A 23,780-nucleotide genomic window follows, 5' to 3' on the forward strand; every position below is an offset into this window, starting at 1 on the left:
GCGGTCGCATGCGTAGCGTGCACAAACAGTGACTGTGCTTTCAGCCACTTATAGTGACCGTACGACCCTCTCCGAGATTCAGGCTTATCTGATTGCGCGTAAACGGAACAGCGTGCAATGGCGCATTCACGATTTCTTCAAGCCTACTGCCGAGCCCGAATAAGTGCGTGGAAATAAAGGATTTCATTTTTTTCTTAATCTGCTTTTTCGGACACCTGTTTATTCGGACATTTCCGCAGTCCCCGTGAGGTCCGAATAAACGGTCGGCGACTGTATTCGCTAGTCGCTCATACCACTTCCGGGCAACGAATTCTAAATTTGCAGAACCAAGCAATTGCGTGACAAGACTAAGCAATCTGTTCAAGCGACGGCCCGATCCGTCGCTCATCGCTGTTGAGCACAAAATCGCGCTCATGGGGTTTAGCCTTAACCGTTTGACTCCCAAACGAGCGCAGTGTGGCCAAATCAGATGTGTACGCCTGTCAATGGTGATGATTGGACGGCACGCACTATACTATCACTAATGCTTGCGCCAGGTGTTCCGCTGTACACGTTTCATTTGACGCTGATAGTACAACTCCCAAGGTCGATCTCGGCGCGCATTTGACCTTCAGCCGCCAGCGCACATTTGTGAAGGTGTGACGTCAAGTCGCGTGATCCGCTGCAGAGGCGTCACAACTGTGCTCGCTCGAGCCTCGACACTGTGTACCATGTGTCTAGGCGAGGGTTTAAAGGGGTAAATATAGTCAGACGTAGCAAGAGTACGCGCACGCATTATGTCACGTTGACGAGGACAACAGAGTTTACAGTGCGGCCAAAGGTTTGACGCACTGGCGCAGTTAGCTTAACTGAACGCTGCCAACGTGCTCTCATGTGCCCGGCGTCAAGTGACGCTCAGCCACGCGTCAATAACGTCGGACTATAAACGCGCCTTAATAGCTGCTTTGGTGGCGCTTGGGTCACTCAGTCTGGCCATGGATGAAGCATGCATCAGTGCGAGTGCATCAACTCTTCACCGCAGGCGCCAGGTTGAGTCTGAGCACCCTGCCGATATAGCTCGCTGGTAAGAAACCCTGAAGAACCGTGTCTAACAATGCTTAACAGAGCTTTCGCTCATATAACTAGGTTCAAGCCATGCTGAACCTCAGCCACTTTTTTTATATCGCAGTGTGACGGGGATAACAGCAGGCAAAAGAAAAGAGAAAATGTGATTTATACAGAGAGAAGCCAAGATGGCGGAACAACAACCACATGAGCGCTTCGATCGTCGTCTTCATCCCCTTGCTGGCGCCTTCTCCAATGTACGAGAGTGGCTTGTAACATATGACCCTCGCTAGTGGGAGTGACGTCTCGGCGCTTAGGGAAGGGTTGTTGTCAAAGAAGTATGGCTTCAAACGGGCCACGTGCCCGATATCACTAGGTGGTATGGACGATAACTAGCTACCGTCCACCTGGGCGATCTCGTATGCGACTTCACTGAGCTGGCGGAGAACCTTATAGGGGCCAGAGTAGCGAGACAGAAGCTTTGAAGACAAGCCCACATGGTGGGACAGCATGAAAAGGACCAAAGAGCCTGGAAAGAAGTGAATGGGTCTGTAGTTGCTGTCATAGCGGGGCCTTTTCGAATATCTGCGAGGCAGATGATCCCATGCAATCTGGCTAGCTGTTTGAGCCCGAGCAGTAGCATCGCGGGCGTACTCTGTAGGAACGTAGGTAGCTGATGGCACGAGAGTCTCAAAGGGCAGTGTAGGGTGGTGGCCAAACAGCAGGTAGAAAAGAGAAAAGCAAGCGGTGTCGTGGCGGTGTGAGTTGTATGCGAATGTCAGAAAAAGCAAAATGCTGTCCCAATCACGATTATCTGCAGAAACGTACATTGAGAGCATCGTGGTCAGTGTGAGATAAAGACACTCAGTGTTATGGATGGTAGGCTGTAGTTATCCTTCGTTGGTGTTCCACACGTCACAGGTTGCCGTCAACAACTTTTGAAAGAAATGAACCGCAATCGATCAGCAGCTGTCATGGTGCACTATGGTGGAGAATGGCATTGTGAAGCAGGAAGTCCGCGACGTCAGTGGCACAGCTTGTCGGCAGTGCCCGGGTGACGGCATATCGTGTGGTGCAGTCAGTACCTATGGCAATTCACTTGTTCCCCGTAAAAGAAGTCGGAAATGGTCCAACGAGATCGAGGCCCACGCGGTAGAAAGGGACAATCGAGTCTCTTCTGTCACTGTGGAAAGAGCCAGGTGCCTGGTGCTGCGAAGCACCGTTGTATTGAGTTGGTACCCCGCACCTCCACTAAAAATGCGACAGGGATATTAGTAGCAAAACAAAAGGGAAAATATTTCCGTAATTTATACAGAGACAAGCAAAGATGGCGGAACAAAGACCCCACAAGCACTTCTTCGTTCGTCGTCGTCCCCTCGCTGGCACCTTCTCCAATGTACGGGAACGGCTTGTAACAACAAGTTATCTTTCAGAGACTTTGCTATTGCAGATACTGCCCTCTTCAGGAACTTGTCTGTGTCAACATGGTCAAAGCAAGTGCCCCTATTGCATCCTTTCACCAATGGAAAAATTCCAATAGGAGGTTCGGAGACCGACAAGCTAAACTTTTTCACAAACAGCATTTTTCATAAAACTTGACACAACTTGCGTAAAATTTTAAGATTATCCAAAATTCGTAAAGTTTACGAAAAATTCAAAGGAATTGACAAGTATGTACTAGTAAACATCCGCTGGTCTTCAATTCAACTATGCAAGCCTGCTCAGATCATTCCTGAAAGGCATGGAACGCTTCGGTCTATTACACTTCTTGACTGACTCTACAAGATCTAAAAGTTATCTTTCAAATCCAATCTTCCACACCTCATAAGAAAACAGACAAAGCCTGATCAACATTAGTAATACAATCTGCCTATTATGGTAGCTCCTACATTTCATTTATAATAACACTGATAATTTGTGCTTCCCTCAACAAGTTGCAAACAAACAATGGTAAACATTATGAAACAGTAAAATTATGATCCCAAGATATCCTGGCCTGTAGCATGTTTCTAGATGTGGGGGGGAAAAAAAGTACTGGCACAACATGAATGGCGACGGCACGACAGGATGTTTTTATGTGCAGTACCTTCTGTACCAGTGCATAATTTATTTTTGATTTAGAAAGAAACTACTGACACTATACGGCCGAAGAATGAGCAAAATAACACCCAAAGATGCCATGTAGTACAGCGTATCCCAAAAGTTTTTTTCAATGACCAACAAGTGCCTTACAAACTGAGTAAAATGAACACTTACCGTTCCAGATGGTCCTTGTATTGTGCCAATCCATCGAAAGAGATTGTCACCATCAGGGAATGCAGAGATACCTTTGTCACCACACATCTGGCAAAAAAAAAAAAAAAAAAAAAAAAAAAAATTCAACAAAAAGTGAAATTTTCGTAAAAAAACGAAACTACTATCAGCCAGCAATAGTAGCATCACCAATATTCTACAAGTGCTGCTTCTGCTATCTGGACTGAAGGTACCCAGCCCCCTTTTTTAAATATCGGAAAACATTCAGTTATGTGGATCAAAAATAGCCTATTTTATACACCACACTAAATAATACTGTACAGTTCCTTTGTTCCCAACCTTTTCAATGCAAGGCTTTAGACAATTCCACAGGCACAATAGAATCATCAAGCACTGCTGGTAATACGGGTTTCATAACCTCAGGCAGCAGTGCTGATTTCACACAATGTGTCAGCGCAACTGATGGGCTTCTTCGTTGCAACATGACTAAAGGCACACATAAGGCACCACAAACAATTATTAAATATGAGCTCAAGCCTCATAGCTAGTCATACAGCAAAAAGGAGGCCTCAATGCCCTTTAACAGTTAATGTAAACCATACTGGTGTCCACAGAATGCCTTGCTTAGCTATAAATAAAATTCCTGATTTAAGACGGTAAGAACAAATCCCAGTTTCTGTTAACATAATTGCTATATCATACTTAGCACCAAGGTAGTCAGTTTTCATGCAAAGTTGCAAAGAGACTACCAATGTTACTATGTGAAACATTTTGCAGGTAGCAGGCTATCCAGCATCATTTCAGGTTCTGCAAAGCAATACTAGGTAGACCAACTTGTTTGTGTAAGGTGAGCAGTTGTGTGTGTGTGACGCAACCATGTGTGCGAGCATGGTAGCAAGACAACAACAATCGTATGACGGCAACGGCAAGATTGCTACTAGACGAGTTTACGAAATGCCAACTGTTAGGTTCGCCATAGGTAGTGGAGGGGCGGCAGCTGATTGTGAGGTCATCTGCGACTAAGTGCCATACAATCGTACGTACCTGTCTACGTGATGTGGTCCAAATTACGATGGAATTTGTACTCCGGCGAAGAAATATTAAAACCTATTTGACCTGGGCTGATCATGTCAGACAGCTTCTACATAGCATTAACTCCTACGAGGAATGATTGGGGAATGTAGGCCGATCCCGATAACTAGTGCAACCTAATGCAGTCTCAAAGCACAAGATGTCACAAGAATACAAAAGAAACTGGCTTCGTTCAGCCGACTTGTTTGTGAAACATGTTGGCCAGCCACTTTTGTTTTTGTCGGATAATCTGGATCCCTCTCTGTGGGCTGTATGTCAAATGCACTGGTGTAGGACTTTAGCTGAATTCATTGTTTTGTATGCCAGTTTGCCAGGAAACAACACATGGTTATTGCAGAGGTTGTTCTTCCACACCGGTTCTTAATGGTACATTTTTTTTTTTAATGATTACGTCATACCTGTGCCACACGGGCACAGAAAATGGCATTAACTTCCTAATGCCTTAATATTAAATGTCATTTACGTGGTGCCACATGAGCAAATCAAATGGCATTCTCCTTGAGAGGAAGCTTTAGCTCGGGTGCTCCTATCTAAATACATGTAAAAGGAGAATTTGTTTTTCTCACCCACCCCTGCATTTGACAAGGTTTGTTGCATTTAAAAGAAAAACTTAAAATCTAGTGACTGTTGGTTTCAATTTTTTTAGTTTGGTCGTCAATTTTTAAAAATTGGCAAAAATCGAAAATTTTCAAAAATCGAAACTGAGGTTTACAACCCTGTAACTGAACAACGAAAAATGATAATACAATTCTGTGAATTGAATGTAACAGTACATCTAATGCGCACAAAATTTATATGTTACACATGAATATAAAAAAATTTTGTAATATGGAAATACAGCTTTTGCAGAACCCTTGTAACCAACATAACTAATTCACGTAAGATGCAACATGGCATATCGAATTTGTCCGGTTTGAATGATCTAATGGGTGCCGTTTACAGAACCGCGATAGCTGTTCTTGATGCAGAGCTATGAATTTGTACTTTGTGCTTCTATTTTTTTTCAAACATTCGAATTTTCAAAAATCTTTTTAACACAATTCAAGTCCTAAATCGAAATTCCGCTTTCAACAGTCACTAGAGCTTAACTTTCTCTCTCAAATGCAACAAATTTCATTAAAGTCGGTGTAGGAGTAATCTCAGAAAAACGTTTTTGCGTTTTGCATGTATTTGAATAGGCCACGTCGGAGTTGGGCCCGAGCTAAAGCTTCCTCTTAATGTCATTCGTCACCGAAGGCGTCAGAACTTCTTCGATTGAGAAATGCGTACTCTTCGATGCTATAGCTTGCTCAGTCCGGTTTACTTAAATTATTTGAGGCGACATCCTATGTAGCTGGAAACAAATTTTTCAGGTGTTTAAGCTATACAGCCCACATAAACAAGCAGATCACGTTCTATATAATGCAGAAAGAAACAACATTAGAAGAGATGCTGATGCAAGTGAAGTAGTGTTAAATGTTGGTAACAAGCATACAACAAGACAGCGACAAACTAAAGCTAGCGGCACCATAGTATGCTTAATTCTACATTTCACTAGCCTTGACAGCAGGTTAAACTTGTAAATGCATGTTTATCCCTTTATTATTCCCTTAATATTGCTCGCTTCAGAAGATGCTGTTATCGACATAGGGTCAAATGTCATTAAATTGAATGCGTGGCAGTCCTGCCAAAAGAAAATTCAGGAACTTCAGGCCTTCACTACTCAATGCTGTTTAATGTGGCCGTGTGGCACGGGTATAAGTGGTCTATCACGTAAGTAATTGTACAAGGACATTGTAAACACTGTCTTTGTTGTACCTGTGTATCACTCTTTGTACTCTGCAGCCCCAAGCCAAGATGTCCTAAAACATGTTTATAGCACCAGGTGTGAAAACTTTTTTGAATTATATACTGGCATGCTACTTGTTCCAGTATGGATGGAACAGAAACCCTCTTTGTTCCTTGGGATATAAAATGCTTATTAGATCAAATGCCAGAGTCAATTGAGCATGTTTTCTTCAATTGCTACAATGTGGTTTTCTTCTGGCACATCTTGCAATACACCTTGCAGAAGGAATTGCCATTTGAAGCCCATGGAATAAGGTTTTCAGCATAAAATGACAGCATTCCATTTTATGTTTTAACTTTACAGGGCCTTCACAAGTATATGGAGGTCCCGAATGGCTATTAGCTATAATGATGTTGATGCAAAACCAGTCTGCAAGTACTTTGAGAGGCAGCAATAATTTTTATGGAAGTGCGTAAAACAAGAAACATGCTCCCCAGTGGGCACCACGTGTAGAAACGGCACTGCGTATGAAGCATTTCTAACTCAACAAGGTCGTCCCATATTGGAGTGGCCTCCGAAATATGTGCAATTCCGTTTGGCTATTCCGCTTGTCTACTTGTGTATCAAGTTCTGCCAGCAATAAAAAAAGTGATCGTTGACCAATGGTTAGAGCAAAAAAGAGGTGAGGCGTGCAGACAGGACACAAGAGTTAGAGAAGTGGACAACACGGCGTTCGTGTTGTCCACTTCTCTACTCTTGTGTCCTGTCTTGCATTATGAATCCTTACCAACTAGCTCAGCTTTCTGTCGTTCAATGGTTAGAGCATTGGATTGTTGTGCTAAAAGATAGGAGGTTCAACCCCACCACCGGTAATTTTCTTTCTGTTGAAGAGGCCCGAAACAAGGCGGGAAAGAAACCTACCTACCGCAAAGTGCGTAGAATGAGGCAACGAATGTTTCGCATTAAAATTTGTCAAAATTACCGCAATATTACATTTGAAAATACGTGAAATTCCGGCTCATCATTACACTTTGTTCTCTTTCTTCTGCGACGGTGGAACAGTACAAGCTGAAAGCATTTTCTTCAGGTTGCAACGTTCCCGCCACTACCGTTCTGCTAGCAAAACGTCATCTGATAGGGGGGAAAAAAAGGCAGGTCACTACGCAAACATACGCGCAAAGCTGTAGGAAACTCGCACACAAACACACACAAAAAAAAATGCTTGCCAGAAAATAAAAAGAAAACACGCCACGAGCACGGGATTAATGTGTCCGATTTCTACGTACCATAAGCGTCATCAGCTCCTGTTGAAGCCTGAAAAAGAGAAACTATATACGTGAGCGACACAACAATGTTTAATAACAACCAAGCCAATTCCTGCCTGTGGATGCAAGTTAACAGGTGGGTTAACATGCTGAGAACCAGTGCAATTACACGCGATAAATAGATTGCGTGTTAACAGCAACCATCCAAATTATACATGCATACATGCAATGAACATGCTTTGTTGGCTATTGTTCACGTGCAGGGATAAAATACGGGCAAGGAAACAAAATGTAACCAAATTAGACAACAAGCCTAAAAAATGAGCGGCACTCGCTACTTTGCAACTTTCTTCAGACACAAAGCCAATTTACGGATTAATTAGAGAGGCCTAGGCCTATCACTGGCACACGAGCTGTGAAACACCGGTCCGTTACCTTTTTGCAACCGAGTGCCTTCCGGAGTCAACCCTCCGTTGCTCGTCGTTGCTCTTAGTGTTCTCATCTAGGGCCAGTGGATCAATGTTTTGTGAAGCCATTTCGAAAACAATGCCCCGTAGTCAGCACTCACTGCACAAGCTCATACAAGCTTGCGTTCAAAACCCAACGAGTATGGCAACGAGCCAATCAGTAGAGTAATCGGCACAACGCAGCCAACGCGACGACGGCAACGACACCTTACAGTGGTGGCCGTGGCTTGCACTGCTCGGGCCATGGCTCGGGAACCTCGCAGCGCAGTTCGAAATATTTTCGTCAGCCGTTTAAAGCAGCAAAGATGGTGAACACTTTGTGATTCAAATATTTTATAAACAGCTTCACTGGAGGAACAGCTATGAACTGCCTTTTACTAATGAGTTTGCAAATCGTTCAGACGTGGCATTTGATTCAGGGATCAGCGAACCCTGGTGTAAACATTGAATCACGTGAAGACCGTTCGCTGGTTCTTTATTTTATGGTTCGCTGCCTCTTTATGGTGGGTCGCGGCGTCGCTTTTGCCTAGATTTTTCTTTTTCTTCCACGTGTATTTCGCTTGGAAGCGCCTTCGCGTACCTGGTTCTCATGGCCTCTCCGAGGTTCGTCGTTCTTACCGGTTCGCCTGGTGTTGGCAAAACTACTATTGTAAAGAACGCAGTGAAGGCTCTTACTGACCAAGGTATCACTGTCTCGGGCTTCTACACGACAGAACTACGAGAGAATGGAAACAGAGTTGGATTTGATGTTGTTACGACAGACGGCAAAAGGGCCCCGCTAGCTCGGCTTCGCGAAATGTGCCCAGGTGGAAGAGGTCCGTTTGTGGGAAAGTACTGTGTCAATGTGCACGCATTCGAAAACATTGTCTTAGACTCTTTAAAAACGAATTGTGATGTACTTGTCATTGATGAAGTTGGCAAGATGGAACTTTTCTCCAAGCCATTTGGTGACCGAGTTGCTGAACTCTTTTTGGACGAAAACAACTGTATTCTCGTCACTGTACCCGTGAGCACTAGAACGCTGTGCCTACCTCTTGTGGACCAGATCAAAAGTGATAAGTGCGCTAGAGTCTTGACCGTGAACCGCTCAAATCGGGACCATCTCATGAATGAAGTGTTGGACACTCTTCGAAATGCTGTTGGGAAATAAAAGTTGTCAAGGACATCATCGTCGCTTGTTGTCGCTTTCCGATTATGAACTGCGCAGGTCCAATCTCTCAAGTTTCGCGAAGGGGAGCTTCCTCTTTTGGATGCGTGATCGAGTGTGTGTCGGGAGTCAAATTTAGACGCTGAGCTGTTCGACTTCGCCACAGGAAAGGGGAGAACTTCGTTTGCGTTGCGCGTTTTTAAGTTGCGATATGGCCGTCGTTCGAACAGCGGTCGAGGAATGCTGCTTTAGAAGCTTTGTAAGTATTACAAAACGTTTGCGCTTAAATTTTCTAGACGCTTTGGCCAAATGTGTTGCGCTACTGCGTAAGTAGAGAGGTACTGACGCTGTTGTTTTCGCGTGCGAAGAGGCGGTTTTGAAATTAGCTTGTTTTTAACAAAAGTGCCTTTTCTGTTGTCCAGATGCACGCCACGACTTGGTCAGGTGGTACATCTCGTTGAAAGAAGACTTGAGATGTGTTGCTTCCAGTACTTTGTCGACATGGAAGATGATCAAAAGGTTGTTTCATATGAAAGCCTCCCTGAAACTGTTCTTTTAAAAATTTTTCTGAAGCTTCCACTACCTGATCGCCTCCAAGCAGCCCTGACCTGTCGTCAGTGGTGCAACATCTTCACTTCACCAGCTGCATGGACCACATTTCACTTTCGCTTTTATGGCCGCAAGGACACAAGGCTTCTTCAGTGCATTGTGTCGTATGGTTCTTACCTACGGCAAGTTGTCATCGAACTCAACCAGTTCCAAAATGTCAATCGTGTGAATGCAGTACAAGCTCTTTTACTACTTGCCAAGTGCTCTTCTACAAGGTTATCAAGCCTCAGCATCATTTGCACTGGTGAAAATCCCCTATTTTATGCAGGAAAAGAATTTGTGTCAGCCTTGGAAACTGTTTTCAAGAGGTCTAACAGTCATTTGGTTCAAGTGAATCTCAGCAAGTTTCCAATGATGATTGATTCACATACTATCGACGTTCTATCTCTGCACAACCCCAAGCTAGAATGTCTGAACATTCAGAATGACAACCTTGTTTGTTTGGTACACCCAGATAGCATCCTCAGACTTGCTCAGCGTTGCCGGCGGCTTCGTGAGCTGTGTTTACACAAGTGCAGCCTTTCCCAAGATGTGGTTCTGTGCTTCCTCGAAGAAAACCATGTTCCTCTTGAGCACCTCTCCCTGCGGTGTCGGAGTGAGGAGATCATTGCCAGCCACACGCAGGATGAAAAGACACAACTGAGCTCGGAGCTGTGGTCTTGTGTGGTTGCTCGCCTGCCCAAGCTACGCGTGACCCTGCATTTTGACCAGACTTGTCCTCTTGTGGTCATTCCTTTGGTCATGAAGCCAGAGGTACCGTGTTCAGTGCTCAGGCTGGAGACTTTCACAATAATACATGATATGGTGTTACAGGCAGCATACAACTACTCAGAAACACTTGAAAAACTTATCTTGCAAGCACCACCTAGTGCTGAACTGGAAAGTGCCTTGCTGGAACTTTCTTGCAGGTGTTCTCGGCTAAGGGCACTGCATGTCTTTTGCCCATTGAGTGTGCACACAATAGATAACATCCTACAGGAGCACCCACACATGAAAACTAGTGGGCTTTACACATTGAGGTCAGAAAGGGGCACTGATGGACCGTGGGCAACAGATGATAAAGTGAATGCATAATGCTCTGCACCACACCTGGACAATAACACTATTCCATAAACAAGCCAAACCATAAACTTTCCTTCTCCATCTAGTGATAAATGTTGGAAGGAGTCACCAAAACATTAAGGTTTGGCAAAGGAATCACAATTGCATTTAATACCTGAGTGAAATATTCATGAAATTACAATGCACAATTATAAATGCATCATAAATAAAAAATATTACAGCTGTTATTGCAAATAGTCTGGGTGCACACTCAACTTTATATATTGGATGTCAACATGTTCTAAACACTTTTGCCAAATTTTGCTCATAACATCAAAACAGCCTAAGCTAGCTAAATAATCAACATATTGCTGTAATAATGTGCGTCCGTGCTCGAATAGTAATGGGGGTTATGGGGTGATAGGAGCACACTTGACTTTTGATAAGTTATTACTCTAGGTCCACAGTTATGCTAGAAGACTGAAAGGACAAGATGCATTCGTTGGCAAGTCGTGCAGTGCCAGTATACCAGCCAACATTACTGGATTTAGAACATGCTGGATTGGGCTAGTTGTTGGTAATGTTCCATGGTACTAGGCTTAAAGCATAAGAGCAAGGCACAGGACAAGATTCTCTTTGGTTGTCCTCCTTGGTTGTATAGTACAAAAGTACTCGTCAGCTGTAATCTTGTCCTGTGTCCTGCTTCTGCGCTGTAACTCTAATACCATACATTTGGCGTTGAGCTCAGTTCACAAATGACTAAAAGGAGTAGCCTTAACTTTGGTTTCACAAAAAATGCGTGGTTGTAATTTTTTTTTTTTCACAATTGAACAGTGGAATGCTGAATACAGAAAGAAATGTAACATGTTGGAAGCATATTTCAGTTAGAAATCTTAAATAATATTGCCATAGTAAAGTGTTATGAAACTGAAATTTAACATACTTTGTCTTTTTAACTGCATGTAAACAGCAAATGCACCCACTTACTTTATAAGTAATTCCATTGTTTTATGACTGCATATTGTTTCAGAAGCTGAGCAAACAGCCAAATAATTATGTAAAGTATACTTTCTTATTTTCTTATACTCAGTCACACAGGGCACTTTCGATTGCGAAAGAGCCCAATTAGAATCAAATTTCATAATCATAATTGGCTCCTTTCCACAGCTTGTGCAGAGGAGCCAATGAAGATAGAAAAATTTGATCCCAATCGTGCTTAATTGTGAGCAAAAGCATCCATGTGACACCAGTATCGTAGAACTCTGAACACCTATATAAAGTGAATTTCTGTGTAGCTACTTAATTGCACTATGCTTTCATCAGATCAGAATATTTAGGCTCTCACCTTTTCTAACTGTAGCCAGACAAGATGTGGCACAAGCTGCTGTTATGTGTGCAGATGCATACAGCGTATACACACAACTAAACTCGTGACTGGGTTATAATTTTCAATTATTCTCGTGGCAGAAGAGGAAAATTCACTCATCAAAATGTGCAAAAGACTGGTGTTCTGGAGTCGATATATGCTTAATGCACACATGAAACCAGTGGCACACTAACAGGGAGGTAAAAATACCCAGCACCCACCCAACCACTCAAGATTGGTCCCCAGCACATTCACACACACTTTGTCGTAATCTTTGCTTTACTGCCCAATAGTTTCAGTTGGTAGATTGACCTCCTTCAGGGGTTACAGGCAAGTGAAGTCGTCTTGTTAGTCACCAAAGGCGAAGCAGCATTGTGGGTGTGGGCTTTCTTGCTTTTACACCCTCAAAAGCAGTGAACAAAACTATCTTTTGAGGGAAAAAAGAAAATAAAAGGTCCAGAAGTAACACTGTTCAAATGGGCAAAAACGGTGTAAAAATGGTCGCAATTCCTAGAATTAAAAAGGAAAGGAGAGCACGTGTCGACAGTGCAGATGGTCTGCATACAAACCCCACAGGAGTGCGTACAGATGCGCTTAGGCAAGATGCACATATGTCACAAGACGGGTACAAAATATGTCGATGTGAAAGAGGAAGCGCAAAATATAAAAGAAAAGAATTCATATAAAAGACAAGACAAGGTTGGGGCACCCTGCAGCCCACCCACCACTCTGTTGCGCTGTGTTATCATTTGCAACAACCCAGCTCTCTATTAGTGTCGCCGCATCTCTCGATTTCCTTTCACTAAATAAATTCTATCTTAACCAGTGAATAAGCTTTCCACTTTAAGTTTGCTATGACGAAAGTAGAAGTCAAACATCTGCAATTCACTTGACAAGTATCAGAGAAAGGTGCCATTAAGCAGGTCACATGCAAACATATTTCCCATGTATTTACGGCATGACACTAACAGCAGTCGGGACTAGTAGAAAGTTTTGTTTACCTGTTAATATCTGGGATTGTTTGCTTTTTTACCCCTTAATTTAAAAAAAAGCTTTCTTTGACTACCCCTTCTCTCTTCCCCCCTCCTCCCCCCACTCAAGCCTTTCGCATGGCTGCTGCTGGGTCATTTGGTACTTTACTGGATACTCTAGCTTATAGAGCATGAAATTTTTGCTAACAAAGATGTACCAGATGAGATTAAGAAGTTTGCAGGGACAACATGGCCACAATTAGTACATGACCGGGGTAGTTGGAGAACTATGGGAGAGGCCTTTGCCCTGCAGTGGGCATAACCAGGCTGATGATGATGATGAGGGAGAACACCTCTGTTCTGCATAATCAATAAATTGCAACGTAAAACCTGTATACTCTATAATGTCAGCTCATAGGTATCACTAATGCACAGATCTCTTATTGAAATGGCACATGGTATCCAACAACTTTTTTTTTTTTTAATTCTTCCTTCAGCAAGAACCAAGCATTGCCTTAATTCACCTTTGTGATATTGCTGCATCGAAGTATCATACTGTGCTTCCGCCGGAATTTATGTTTGCATTTCGGCATAGCTTACGAATGGTGTAGTGAATTGTATGACATTACACACTGCATAGGATGCAAATGAAGACAGTAGTATGCGTCAGTTGTACAGCATTTAATTTGATGCTTCACAAAAGCTTTGCTTCACATAGATTCCTTCATGTGTGTGTTAGATCTGCATAATTTTTATTTCTATTTTATTGTGTACTACTCATGTCATTTCTAGCACCCCATCTGGAGTAGCACAGCTAGTCCCTGCATATAGCAGAGCTGATACCTTCAGCTGTTATTAAATTTATCTGTCTCTTGTACAGCATAAGCTCATTCATTTGGTGCTGCTGGATAGGATGACCATGTGGTTGCCACAACTAAAGTGTATATTATCAGACGTCTGCTTTAATCAGCAACCACAATGAACCCATTGCCGATGGGACTGAATGTAGCAGCCGTCATACAATGCAAAATGAACAAGCTGACCCCACACCTAAAATATGGTGGTAACATGTTCCATATAGATGCACATGCTTTAATTGTTAGCAGAATTATCTGCATCTGTATGGAGTACACAGCTTCACACAGGCTGTCCACAGGTGTACCACAACGTGTCATGAGTAAATTTAATGTCTGCATGAAGGATGTGTTGCTTAGTTTTTTGGTTGCAAAATGGCTGCCTTTTATGTGCTTTATTGGTGAGCTATTAACTATGCTTACACTAACATGTGAAAACCAATACTGAAGTGTCTATAAGGTGCATCAGTGCTCCGTTACTGTATTTATTAAAGTTTTTTTCAAACTGTGGTGTATGCGTATGTGGGTGCTCGCAAGTCCCTGAGAGAGTTCTACGAGGACTGCATGTGTGGATGCCACTTGTTCGCAATTTTATCTGCATCTGTAGAAAGAACACAGCTTCACGCAGTCAGGCCGTAGTATATGTTGTGTCCGGTGTGCCACTCGCCCTTTGAAGAGACAATGTCCACCTACAATGTGCCTCTGAAGCAGTCTCTGTGGACTCGCTTGAACTCTCTCAAGGACCTACATCCGTCTGTCTACACACCATAGTTTGAGAAACATTTAACACACACACACAAGGGGAGCACTCATGATGCTTGGTAGCCCTTTCAATATTAGGGTTCACACATTAGTACCAGTATTGTTAATGGTTGGTCAACAAAGCACACAAACTGCAGCTACTCTAAAGCCAAGCAGCACACATTTCATAGACGAAGTATAATTTACCCATGATACAACAGCACTATACTTGCAGCCAATAACTATTCGGTAGTGATCCTTATTAACTCTCCGTATCAATGTTCTCTTAACAGCACTGCTGACTATTGGAATGAGAGCTTTAAAATATGAGTTGTGTAAGAATTATGCTAATGGTTTGCTACAACTGTTACTTCCTGTAATAGTAGTGCCAGATAATACTTTGCATATATTCTAGCTAGAGAAATGAAACCAAATTAGCACTATGAACGTGCAAAAGTCTATGCTGCATTACAATGTCTTGCCATTACACTGGATGACCAGCCTGTCATCCTTTGGCAGCATATATTTTGTGGTCTTCTGGTACCACATGCAGTAAAAGCATGAAGTGACATACTGTGCTGATGAGCATCCCCAAACAGGCATAGTGAAGTAAACAGTGCTATATATAGTTCCTTCAGGTGCTCTGTCCACATTTGTCCAAATGAACTTCATGCGCCTTCTATAACAAAAATCTCATGAAAAAGAAAACAATTTTGAAGGTGCTCTGAAATGTCCGTTCAGTTTGTCCAATGGACAAGTAGCACCATCTTCACAAAGCTCAACAAAAGGCTTTTGAAAAAACTCAGGAAAATGGAGACTCTGACGCTCTATGCAGCAAACAGTAAGTATGCCTTCATTTGTATGTTTCTCTCATATATAAATAAATATGCAGAGGAAAATTTAGTGATTTACTAGTAATTAAAATAAGATTCCATAAGTGCACAATAATTGTTTAATTTGTGTTACAAACACAGCAGAGTAGCACACACAGCTGAAAGCTAGTGTCTACATTTGTGGACATGTTGCCTCAAAGCTGCTTTCTCTAAGGCACTCTGCTTTTTGAGAAGCAGCATCCTTGACGCTGACATAATTGAAACTTCTAATTTGTCCAGCTATTTCCAACCAGTGCAGCTAAAAAAAAGTAAGCTCAATACTAAGACTGCCAAGGAGGTTTTTTTTTTTTTTTTCAAAGAATGAAAAATGGCGTCTTTCCAGCTGCATATCTCTCACATCATGAGTGCACTGGACAGGGCACTGAAAACACTGTATAGAGAATTGGATGGAATTGGTGTGGTTTAATAATGATTATTCAGATGGTGTCTTTCACAATCCCACTACAAGCATTGCAGTGCACAGTGCTGAAGGATCTCCTGGAGCCTAGGGCACACAGGACAAGCAATTGCCGGAAATGTCATCAAAGAAGAATGCAGAGGAGAGGCACCGCCTTTCCACCCCAATGAAACTGAATGCAGGTACTGACCTTGAGGAAGATCAGTGCATGAGGAAGCCGTTCTGTAGTACCACAATTTCTACATACGTGAACTGGATAAACTCAATTTAATGTCACTCTGTTCTCTACGGGCGGGCAATAATAAGAAAGTGGCCCATAAGGGTTACTTCTCACTTTGCTTACCTCACACCGTGCAACAGCCTGAACCTTAGAGATGCAAATGGGAAGAAGCTCCCCCTAAACACTTTAGATATGATGGCCTTCTAAACAGACAACATACGGAGTCTAAGCACCTGTACCAAAGCGGTCCCAACAATGAAAACAGTTAGCCAAGCAATAAAAGCCCACAGCCAATTTTGAACAACACCAGCCCAGTCTCTACTGACAGGCTCCAGCAGATACAACAGCTACAATCATTGGCTGGAGCACGATAGCAGGCCATTCAAGCAGCACTGGCGATGTAAAAGATGCACAGATAAGTGCCACATTTGCTGCTGAAAGTGCATGACTTTTCTGTGCTTGCCTGCTCAGAATGACTGTTTTTACTCGTTTTGTGTTGCATAGCTAGAAAGGAACACTTGTGGAGGCTTTTTTAATGACTTCAGGTGCCATGTCTACAAATGTCAAATGTGGACAACATAGAAAATGGTCAAAAATGAAAATTCTTGTTTCTACCTTTTGATGACTTTATTTGAAGTGTAGAAAGTCTAAAATGGTGCCATATATTTTTCATATGGCAAAGTTAAATCGTGCCTGAGGACCATAAGCATGATTATTACAATTTATGCATAAAGATGTTATCAATGGTTATTTGCTCCACACTCGAGAGTGGCCGTTGACAGTGATAGCTTATGCGACACAGCATCTTTAAGATTTTAGGAATGGTGTAATACAACAACTGGCACATTTATTTATTTCATTTTATTTATGCTACACCCACAGTGCCAACAGGCATTACAATGGGGGGGGGGGGATGTCCGTTAAGAATACATAATTCAGATACAGTATCACTAACAAATAAGGCAGCACAACAGAATTGTGCACAATGAAAAAAAGAGTAAGCTACAAAAACTACAACCATAAAAAATACTGTACATCTATGAACAACAAATGCAAAGTGACATTCCAAACTGTAAGGATTAGTCACCAAACAGAAAATACCGATAATCAAATTGGTTAGTTAATCAAGAAAAAGAAATCATTCGAAGAAATCACTACCATAAAATGGTACAACCGATTCCACTCGCAAATTGTTTTCAGAAAAAAGGACATCCAGAATAATTCTGTTTTACGAGAGTATTCGCACACTTTAAACTTGTAGTCAATCTGCTGAGAATGGTAGTATGGTTCCCTCAAGTAGCTGTCCCTCTGGATGCTAACAGTAGAATAGAACAGTAGAATAGTAGAATGCTGTATTTTAGCACTGAAGTTTGTGATATTGTCCAGAGATGAATCGAGCTGCTAAATTCTGCACCCTTTCTAATTTAGCGATGTCTCGCATAGTTAGTGGTTCCAGACTATGGATGCGTAGTCAAGGTCAGATCTCGCATATGTCTTATTAAGAGCTACCTGGAAGTCTTGGTAAATGATTCTGCATTTCAGAGAAAAAACCCGAGTATCTGGCCTGTTTTACCTAATGCATAGTCAACATGACACTCCCAATTAAAATTACGTGTAAACTCCTAGATATTTATACTCTGATCAAAACATCCATCTTGATTAGTGCCAGCTATTGGCCAATAGCAGCCACAAATGGAAATCTGCTACATTACAAAATAAAGCATCAGAAAAAAGTGAGGAGCAGGCTTCTGTTGAAAAGAGTGTTTGAGAGAAAGGCGACTCTGCGCTCCTCTTGTGAGCTCCACATGCCGTGCACAACTGCAAAATTTGACTGAGGTGTTCACAGCAGCATATGCTATCCACGGACTGTGTTTTTTCACCAAGCCCGAGGGGTAGTTCAAGACTCCTTGAAAGGGCAAACCCGGCATTTCTTTAGCCACATTGGGACATTGTCATCTTCAAATGGCATTCACAGTCCTGTCACTGCTAGGGTGGTTCAATTTGCTTAGAAACTAATCAATAATTTAAGATAACCATTAAACGAGGTACTGAAACCGAGCGGGAAGCTGCTTCGCGTGACGTCATGATGAGTCGATGATGTCAGTTCCTAGACTACCGTAATGTAAACACGCAGTACACATGGTGCTAACGCCAAAACAGTGAAGCTGATGATGTCTTCTAATGACATGGGGAGCTTTTCCAGCTCTTTCGAACTAGACAGCAGCTATTTCAGCAACAATATGAGCGCTGAAGGATCCCCGTTTGCTTTTGACTTGCCGCCGCCATGCGAGTCAGCTGACATGCTCAAGCTCAATAGACTGTGCTGTGGCAAAAGGAAGACAAGCACCAGTTATCATGTCTGTCAAAATTATCATTGTCAGCCATTGTCTCGTAGGAGCCAGCTTCGTCATTTCTGGGCAAAGTAGCAGTGTAGTCTCTGATGTCACAAATACAGCTGGTGAGTAAAAAGTGATACATTCACGGGCACGAGTTGGGAACAGGCAACCAATCTTTAAAATTCATTTTGAGGAAAACTAAGTGACTTGCCATCATATCGTCTGGCACAGATAATCAGTGCAAAAGAGAACGTATATTAAAAATTTTATTAAGGTGAGTGGACACCGAAAAATTGACGAAGTTGCCCTTTAAGACCGCAGAAAATGGCTTTGATTAAAATTTGTTCACAGCATATACTATACTAAAACAGGCATAGAAAGAGAAACATATGTTAGACTGCCATTATATATCTCACAAAGAAGAGATCATATTTTCAAAATTTCTGAATTTACTTTTGGAAGTGATGCCTTGTGTTACCTGTTTTTTTTTCTCACACCATAAGAAATGTTCTTCCACCTGCAAATGTTTATTTACATAGTGCCCATTTTCTACCACACTTCGTGTGCTTGATTTGAGTGCCAATTATGTTATGTTACATAGGATGTATACCCCCTGCTGTAATGCCACTATCAGCAAAGCAGGTACTAAATAAAAAAAAATCCGAGGACACCTAAGCATTTCTTACACGAGCTGTGAATGCAAAAGCATTAATGTTCAATTGAATACTGCTGAGCGGTCCTTCGAATTATGGACTCCTCATGGCCAAGCAAGCGCATTGAGACGCTTGGCAATTTTGATTTGGTCTTACCGAGACGCAGTTAGGACGCAGGTGAGAGCTTGCGCGGAGAAAGAGCATGTGGATAACATAGACTTCTGAGAGCAAGAGGGAGGGGGATGTGCCGTCGCTACGATGCCTTCTCCCCTCACACAATACCGTGGCAGCAGGTGTTCCCTTTCGCCTGCTCTGCTACGTCGAGGCCAGAGCCAGCAAGCACAAGCCAGTGTCACGAACGTGCGAGACGTGCTCATGATTGCTGGCTTGTGATATGATGTGGTGTCACAGCCAATGGGAAGTTTCGCTGCTACAGGCGCCACCGGCTTGTTCACTCAATGGACCACTTGATGTTTTTGTATCAATAAAAATTACGGCAGAACCCATCTTATGATGACTGTTGACGGTAATGTGATTAGCATTCAATCAATGTAGTGACATAACATATTGTTTAAGTCTTGTTTCTTTAAAATCTCTATATTGGTGATTCCAAGACTTTCGTTGCTTTGGGCACATACAACATATTCTGCCTCCAGTATCAGCCCGCTTTGCTCTGGAATTCGCTTGCCAAAGTTGCACATGGACATGCCTTTCCAAGGCAGTAGCCAGAAGGTTAGCACTTGGCAGCAGATGGGAGGCGACCCAGAAACTTGGCTACTGGTTTTCCAACCTACTGTATAGGTGAAAATAGAACGTAAACCCTTGGTACTGCATTCATGTGCTGGAAAGACAAAGGGTGCACCTTGTTGCACCACTTTTAGTGGTGCAACAAGCGGACACTGTCACCGATTGCTAAAGATGATGACGAAGAGTGAAGGCCACAGTTGACCAAGGTTGAAGTGACTGTAGGTTGTGGAAGCAGCCTTGGGGAGGCTGGAGCAAGTAGGCTAGAGTTTCTTTTCAAAGATAGCCTGTTTTTTCCAACTTTCTAAAGTTCCCACCATTTTTCATGCATCTTTTTACACACTTTTAAGCACGATGGTCATTGACCACATTTCGTTGCTTGTCATGACTTAGTGCCTCGGCACGGCCTTGATTACATTGGAAAGGCCGTGCCGATTATTGGAAAGGCCGTGCCTTGATTACATTACAAAATGGAAAGGCCACAAGGCGTAACAGCAGCAGCAGCACATGATTGTCAATAACTTTCTCCATACAAGGCACGTTCAAAAACATTTTGGAGGAAAAGATTTATAAGGAGATGCCCTTAATGTGAGGCATGTTCCACAGCTTTTATAGAAGGTGTTAGTTACAAAGCCTCTTAAGTCCTCTGCAACACAAAGGCCTCTCTCCAAGATTACCAACCGCTGACTATCCTATGCCTGCATACTTTCTAATATGACCATTCCATTTATTCCTCTGCTGTTTTACATGCTTAGCTGTTCATTTTTTCTTTGCTGCTCAATGTTGACTGTGGACGACTAGAAATGTTGCCAGATAGTGGAAGTCATGCAGCCCATATATATTGAATAATAGAAGATTCGACAACTATTTAGTAAATCAAACAGTTCATTTTGAGTAGAAAGTTTCGTTATTGAAAAGTCTGAATTGCATATGGGCAGTGTGTGGTCATTTAAAGAAGAAAAAAAAACTTTTTTTTTTAATCTTAATCCTCTTTTAAAAATGATACATTACAGAAGTCATCTTCATCATATATGTCATCAGAGTCCACCCTTGAGTCTGGTGTGCTAGATGACAGTAGCTCATCGCTTGGGCTCAGTTGTACATTTTGCAAGTTCCTCTGTGCCTCTCGTTCAGCCTTAACCTGCAAATTACTCTTCCGCTTCCTCTGTCGCACATATTCTGCAAGGCTTAAGATTCTGGCTTGTGCTTCCTCCGAGTTGTGGGTACCAGGCTTAAGGGGGGCCAGTTCCTCTAAAGGAATCCTACTCTGCCCTTTGGTCTTGAGCAGAACCTGCCTTATGAGGGCTGCATGGTCCAATCCATAAATGTCCATCTTCATTTCAGGAGGAACATAGGGTCCAGCTTGCAAGCTCTCTTCTGCAGTGTTTGCACCTTCCTACACAAGGAATGAGAAGTATGTTACTTGTCATAATTAGCACAGCATTTTATGATCTGAAAACAGCAATCAAGCAACAAATTATTAATTCATTTCAACACACTGCACAGTTTGTGTTGCCTTAAACATCTTTTAAGGTACAGTGAAATCTCGTTGATACAATCTTCACGGAAACTTGTAAATAAAACGTATCCAAAAATCGTAATATCCGATGCAAGCTCCAAAAAGTATGAAAATAGGCATACTTGGTGACAAATTGAATAGCAAAGGCTCATGTGGCGTCGAGTGGCACTGCTACGCAAACATGTTAAGCAGAGCAGCTTCACTCGACAACACGCGAACCGCACCCAATGCACATATATTTGGCACCGTTGAAATAACTTGTCAGTTTGCACTGAACATGCATTTTTTTCAATGTCCATAAAGAAGTTCTTCTGGCAGTTAAGAAAGGAAGCCACCATTTCTTCACTAAACTGAGCAGCGGTGCATCACCAGTCCATGTGGCCGCACTCTCGCCACAGCGTTCTGCTGCTGGCAGTGTGCAGTGCGTGTGTTTTTCCTCCAGTGTGGCTGGGGCTCAACACGTTCGTGGGTCATTGGAATGTTATTTAAGCTAGTACACTGGAATATAAAGCTAAGAGTGTTAAAAATACCGGTAAAAGCCCACTTCCGCAGTCGTATTGTCCAATTTCAGGTGAAAACACGATCGCAATAACTGTATGAAAAAACATTGCTCCTATTGGACGTTGGTCAGGAAAAGAAAAAGAAATGTATGATCCCAAAAAACTTATTATGCAGAATTGTATCAATGGGATTCCACTGCACCATAATTTCGAGCTTGCATTAAATTTTCATGTCTGATCCCACTGTTAGATTTCTTAATACTGGAGATCACATATGCATTATGCACATTTGGGCTTATTTGTAGGTATGTGTAGCTACACTAGTCCACTTATTTGCAAAACTGTGACCTTCTGTACGTACTCTTGGACTCTTTTCAGTATGTATACTTGTCTACTGGGAATATTAGTACGGCTCTTGTGTTCTCTTCTGTGACCTCCTTGACTTGTGAGTGTGGCTTTGCATGCGTTCATGTTTATAAAGAGGCCCTTGAACACCTTTCAAGCCAACGTTTTTCGATCGTGGGTAGTGTAGATTGATGGTTGGAAAGATAAATACAACAAGGGTTGCAGCGATAGGGGTACACAAACCAAAATTATTCAGCTGAGAAATTTCAAAATACAGAAAAATGCATGCCCTCAACTCAAATTTTGCATGGTCTCCTGTCCCCATTTTTCTTATCTACTAACCTATCACCTTGCTGCCAATAGTAACAGCCCGAAGTGCCTACGTGACAGAAGCTCACACTCCATGGTTGCCTACATATTATATTTTCAGGGATTCCAGTTACTCCAGTGATGACATTGGTTGAGCAACCTAGGACTGTGCAATATCTCTTTTCTTCAGTTCAGCCACTGTTGTTCAGGTTTAGTTCAGTGCAGCACCACGAACAACAAAAAGGGTGCAGAAACAATGATGCACCCAGTTGGGAAACCTACACCATGAGAACTATGTGCAAAACAAGGCAGTGAGGCAACAAAGCTGTTCATGGAGGTACAAAAGCAAAAAGAGAAGCTTTTGTGTTCAGAGGCAAGAGGTATGCCACCACACCAGAGGTGAAAGAACAGCCAGCGCCCCCTCCTAGTTTTGTAGCTATGATTTTTTTACAGCCGTATCTGGTTGCATCAATATAAAAATGACAGCAAACAAGAATAAAATAATTTATTAATTTATTACGTTTCTGCTGGAATGCAATGGCTATCTACAACTCAGTTTTTAACCAATCACGGAGCACCGAGTTGTGACGTCGATGATGGTTCTGGCAAGTGCCACTGGGCGATGATGCAGTCGGCAGCAATGTAGTGATTTGTTTGCGTGATAAAATATTAAATATTTCTATATCACTGCTTTGACCTACGCTAGGAGCATTTCCAAATGTCAGTCTACACAGCCTGCAACAGAAAGATGGTGCTTGAAAAGTGTTGGAGGGACCCTTTAAACGGTCTTGTGTTTCTTAGGAATTTTCGTTCTTTCAATTTCTTGATTGTTCTGTGCCACCAAAACCACCTAAAACAAAAGCAGCCTAAAGGTGCCAACCTCTCTTTTAAATTCCTATTATTTCATATTACACCTGAACTGTAACATTAGTATGCCTAAGTAGTGCACTCACACATGGAAACAGATATGGCTAGGCAATGAAACTGTGAACATATGGCCAACATTTCACTAAATAATGCACACAGTGGATAAGGAAACCGACAATATGTCAACAGACTGCTTCCATCTGTCCTATGACACAAGTCAGAGAAAGCAACCTCCTTTGAACTCTGTGTGACACAAGTGAAGCACATCACTCTTTTAAACACAACCCAACCAAGGCTACTTTAAAGGTTTACACTCTAATGAAGCAAGGTCTTCAGTATTTGCCCTTCCATTTATACACAGCTTTTCATAGGCGCCACC

At 42.4% G+C, this 23,780-nt stretch overlaps 4 protein-coding genes across 4 annotated transcripts in view; 2 read left to right on the plus strand and 2 right to left on the minus strand.

The window, feature by feature from the left end:
* The window catches only part of LOC142591320 (ubiquitin-conjugating enzyme E2 C-like), a 31,449-nt gene extending 23,391 nt beyond the window's left edge, over window positions 1–8,058 (minus strand). Inside the window, exons 1-3 of the mRNA XM_075703650.1 lie at window positions 7,858–8,058; window positions 7,444–7,471; window positions 3,301–3,387 (exon numbers count right to left, since the gene is read on the minus strand). Of these exons, the coding sequence (XP_075559765.1) occupies window positions 3,301–3,387; window positions 7,444–7,471; window positions 7,858–7,958 (216 nt within the window). The 5' untranslated portion in view covers window positions 7,959–8,058. The remainder of the gene's footprint in view (window positions 1–3,300; window positions 3,388–7,443; window positions 7,472–7,857) is intronic.
* A 72-nt stretch (window positions 8,059–8,130) lies between these two features.
* LOC142591309 (cancer-related nucleoside-triphosphatase homolog) lies at window positions 8,131–9,054 on the plus strand. Its single transcript, XM_075703639.1, has one exon. It carries the CDS (start codon window positions 8,479–8,481, stop codon window positions 9,037–9,039), a length of 561 nt encoding a protein of 186 aa, XP_075559754.1. The 5' UTR covers window positions 8,131–8,478; the 3' UTR covers window positions 9,040–9,054.
* A 149-nt stretch (window positions 9,055–9,203) lies between these two features.
* On the plus strand, window positions 9,204–14,388 carry LOC142591300 (F-box/LRR-repeat protein 8-like). The gene is made up of 2 exons (XM_075703631.1): window positions 9,204–9,295; window positions 9,459–14,388. The coding sequence occupies exon 2, from the start codon at window positions 9,511–9,513 to the stop codon at window positions 10,717–10,719; it is 1,209 nt and encodes a 402-aa protein (XP_075559746.1). The 5' UTR covers window positions 9,204–9,295; window positions 9,459–9,510; the 3' UTR covers window positions 10,720–14,388.
* A 2,570-nt stretch (window positions 14,389–16,958) lies between these two features.
* Window positions 16,959–23,780, minus strand: part of LOC142591292 (uncharacterized) — a 50,717-nt gene continuing 43,895 nt past the window's right edge. Inside the window, exon 7 of the mRNA XM_075703624.1 lies at window positions 16,959–21,257. Coding sequence (XP_075559739.1) covers window positions 20,844–21,257 — 414 coding nt within the window. The 3' untranslated portion in view covers window positions 16,959–20,843. The remainder of the gene's footprint in view (window positions 21,258–23,780) is intronic.

Source organism: Dermacentor variabilis, chromosome 1 (genome assembly GCF_050947875.1).
Source record: "Dermacentor variabilis isolate Ectoservices chromosome 1, ASM5094787v1, whole genome shotgun sequence".
Classification (NCBI taxonomy): domain Eukaryota; kingdom Metazoa; phylum Arthropoda; class Arachnida; order Ixodida; family Ixodidae; genus Dermacentor; species Dermacentor variabilis.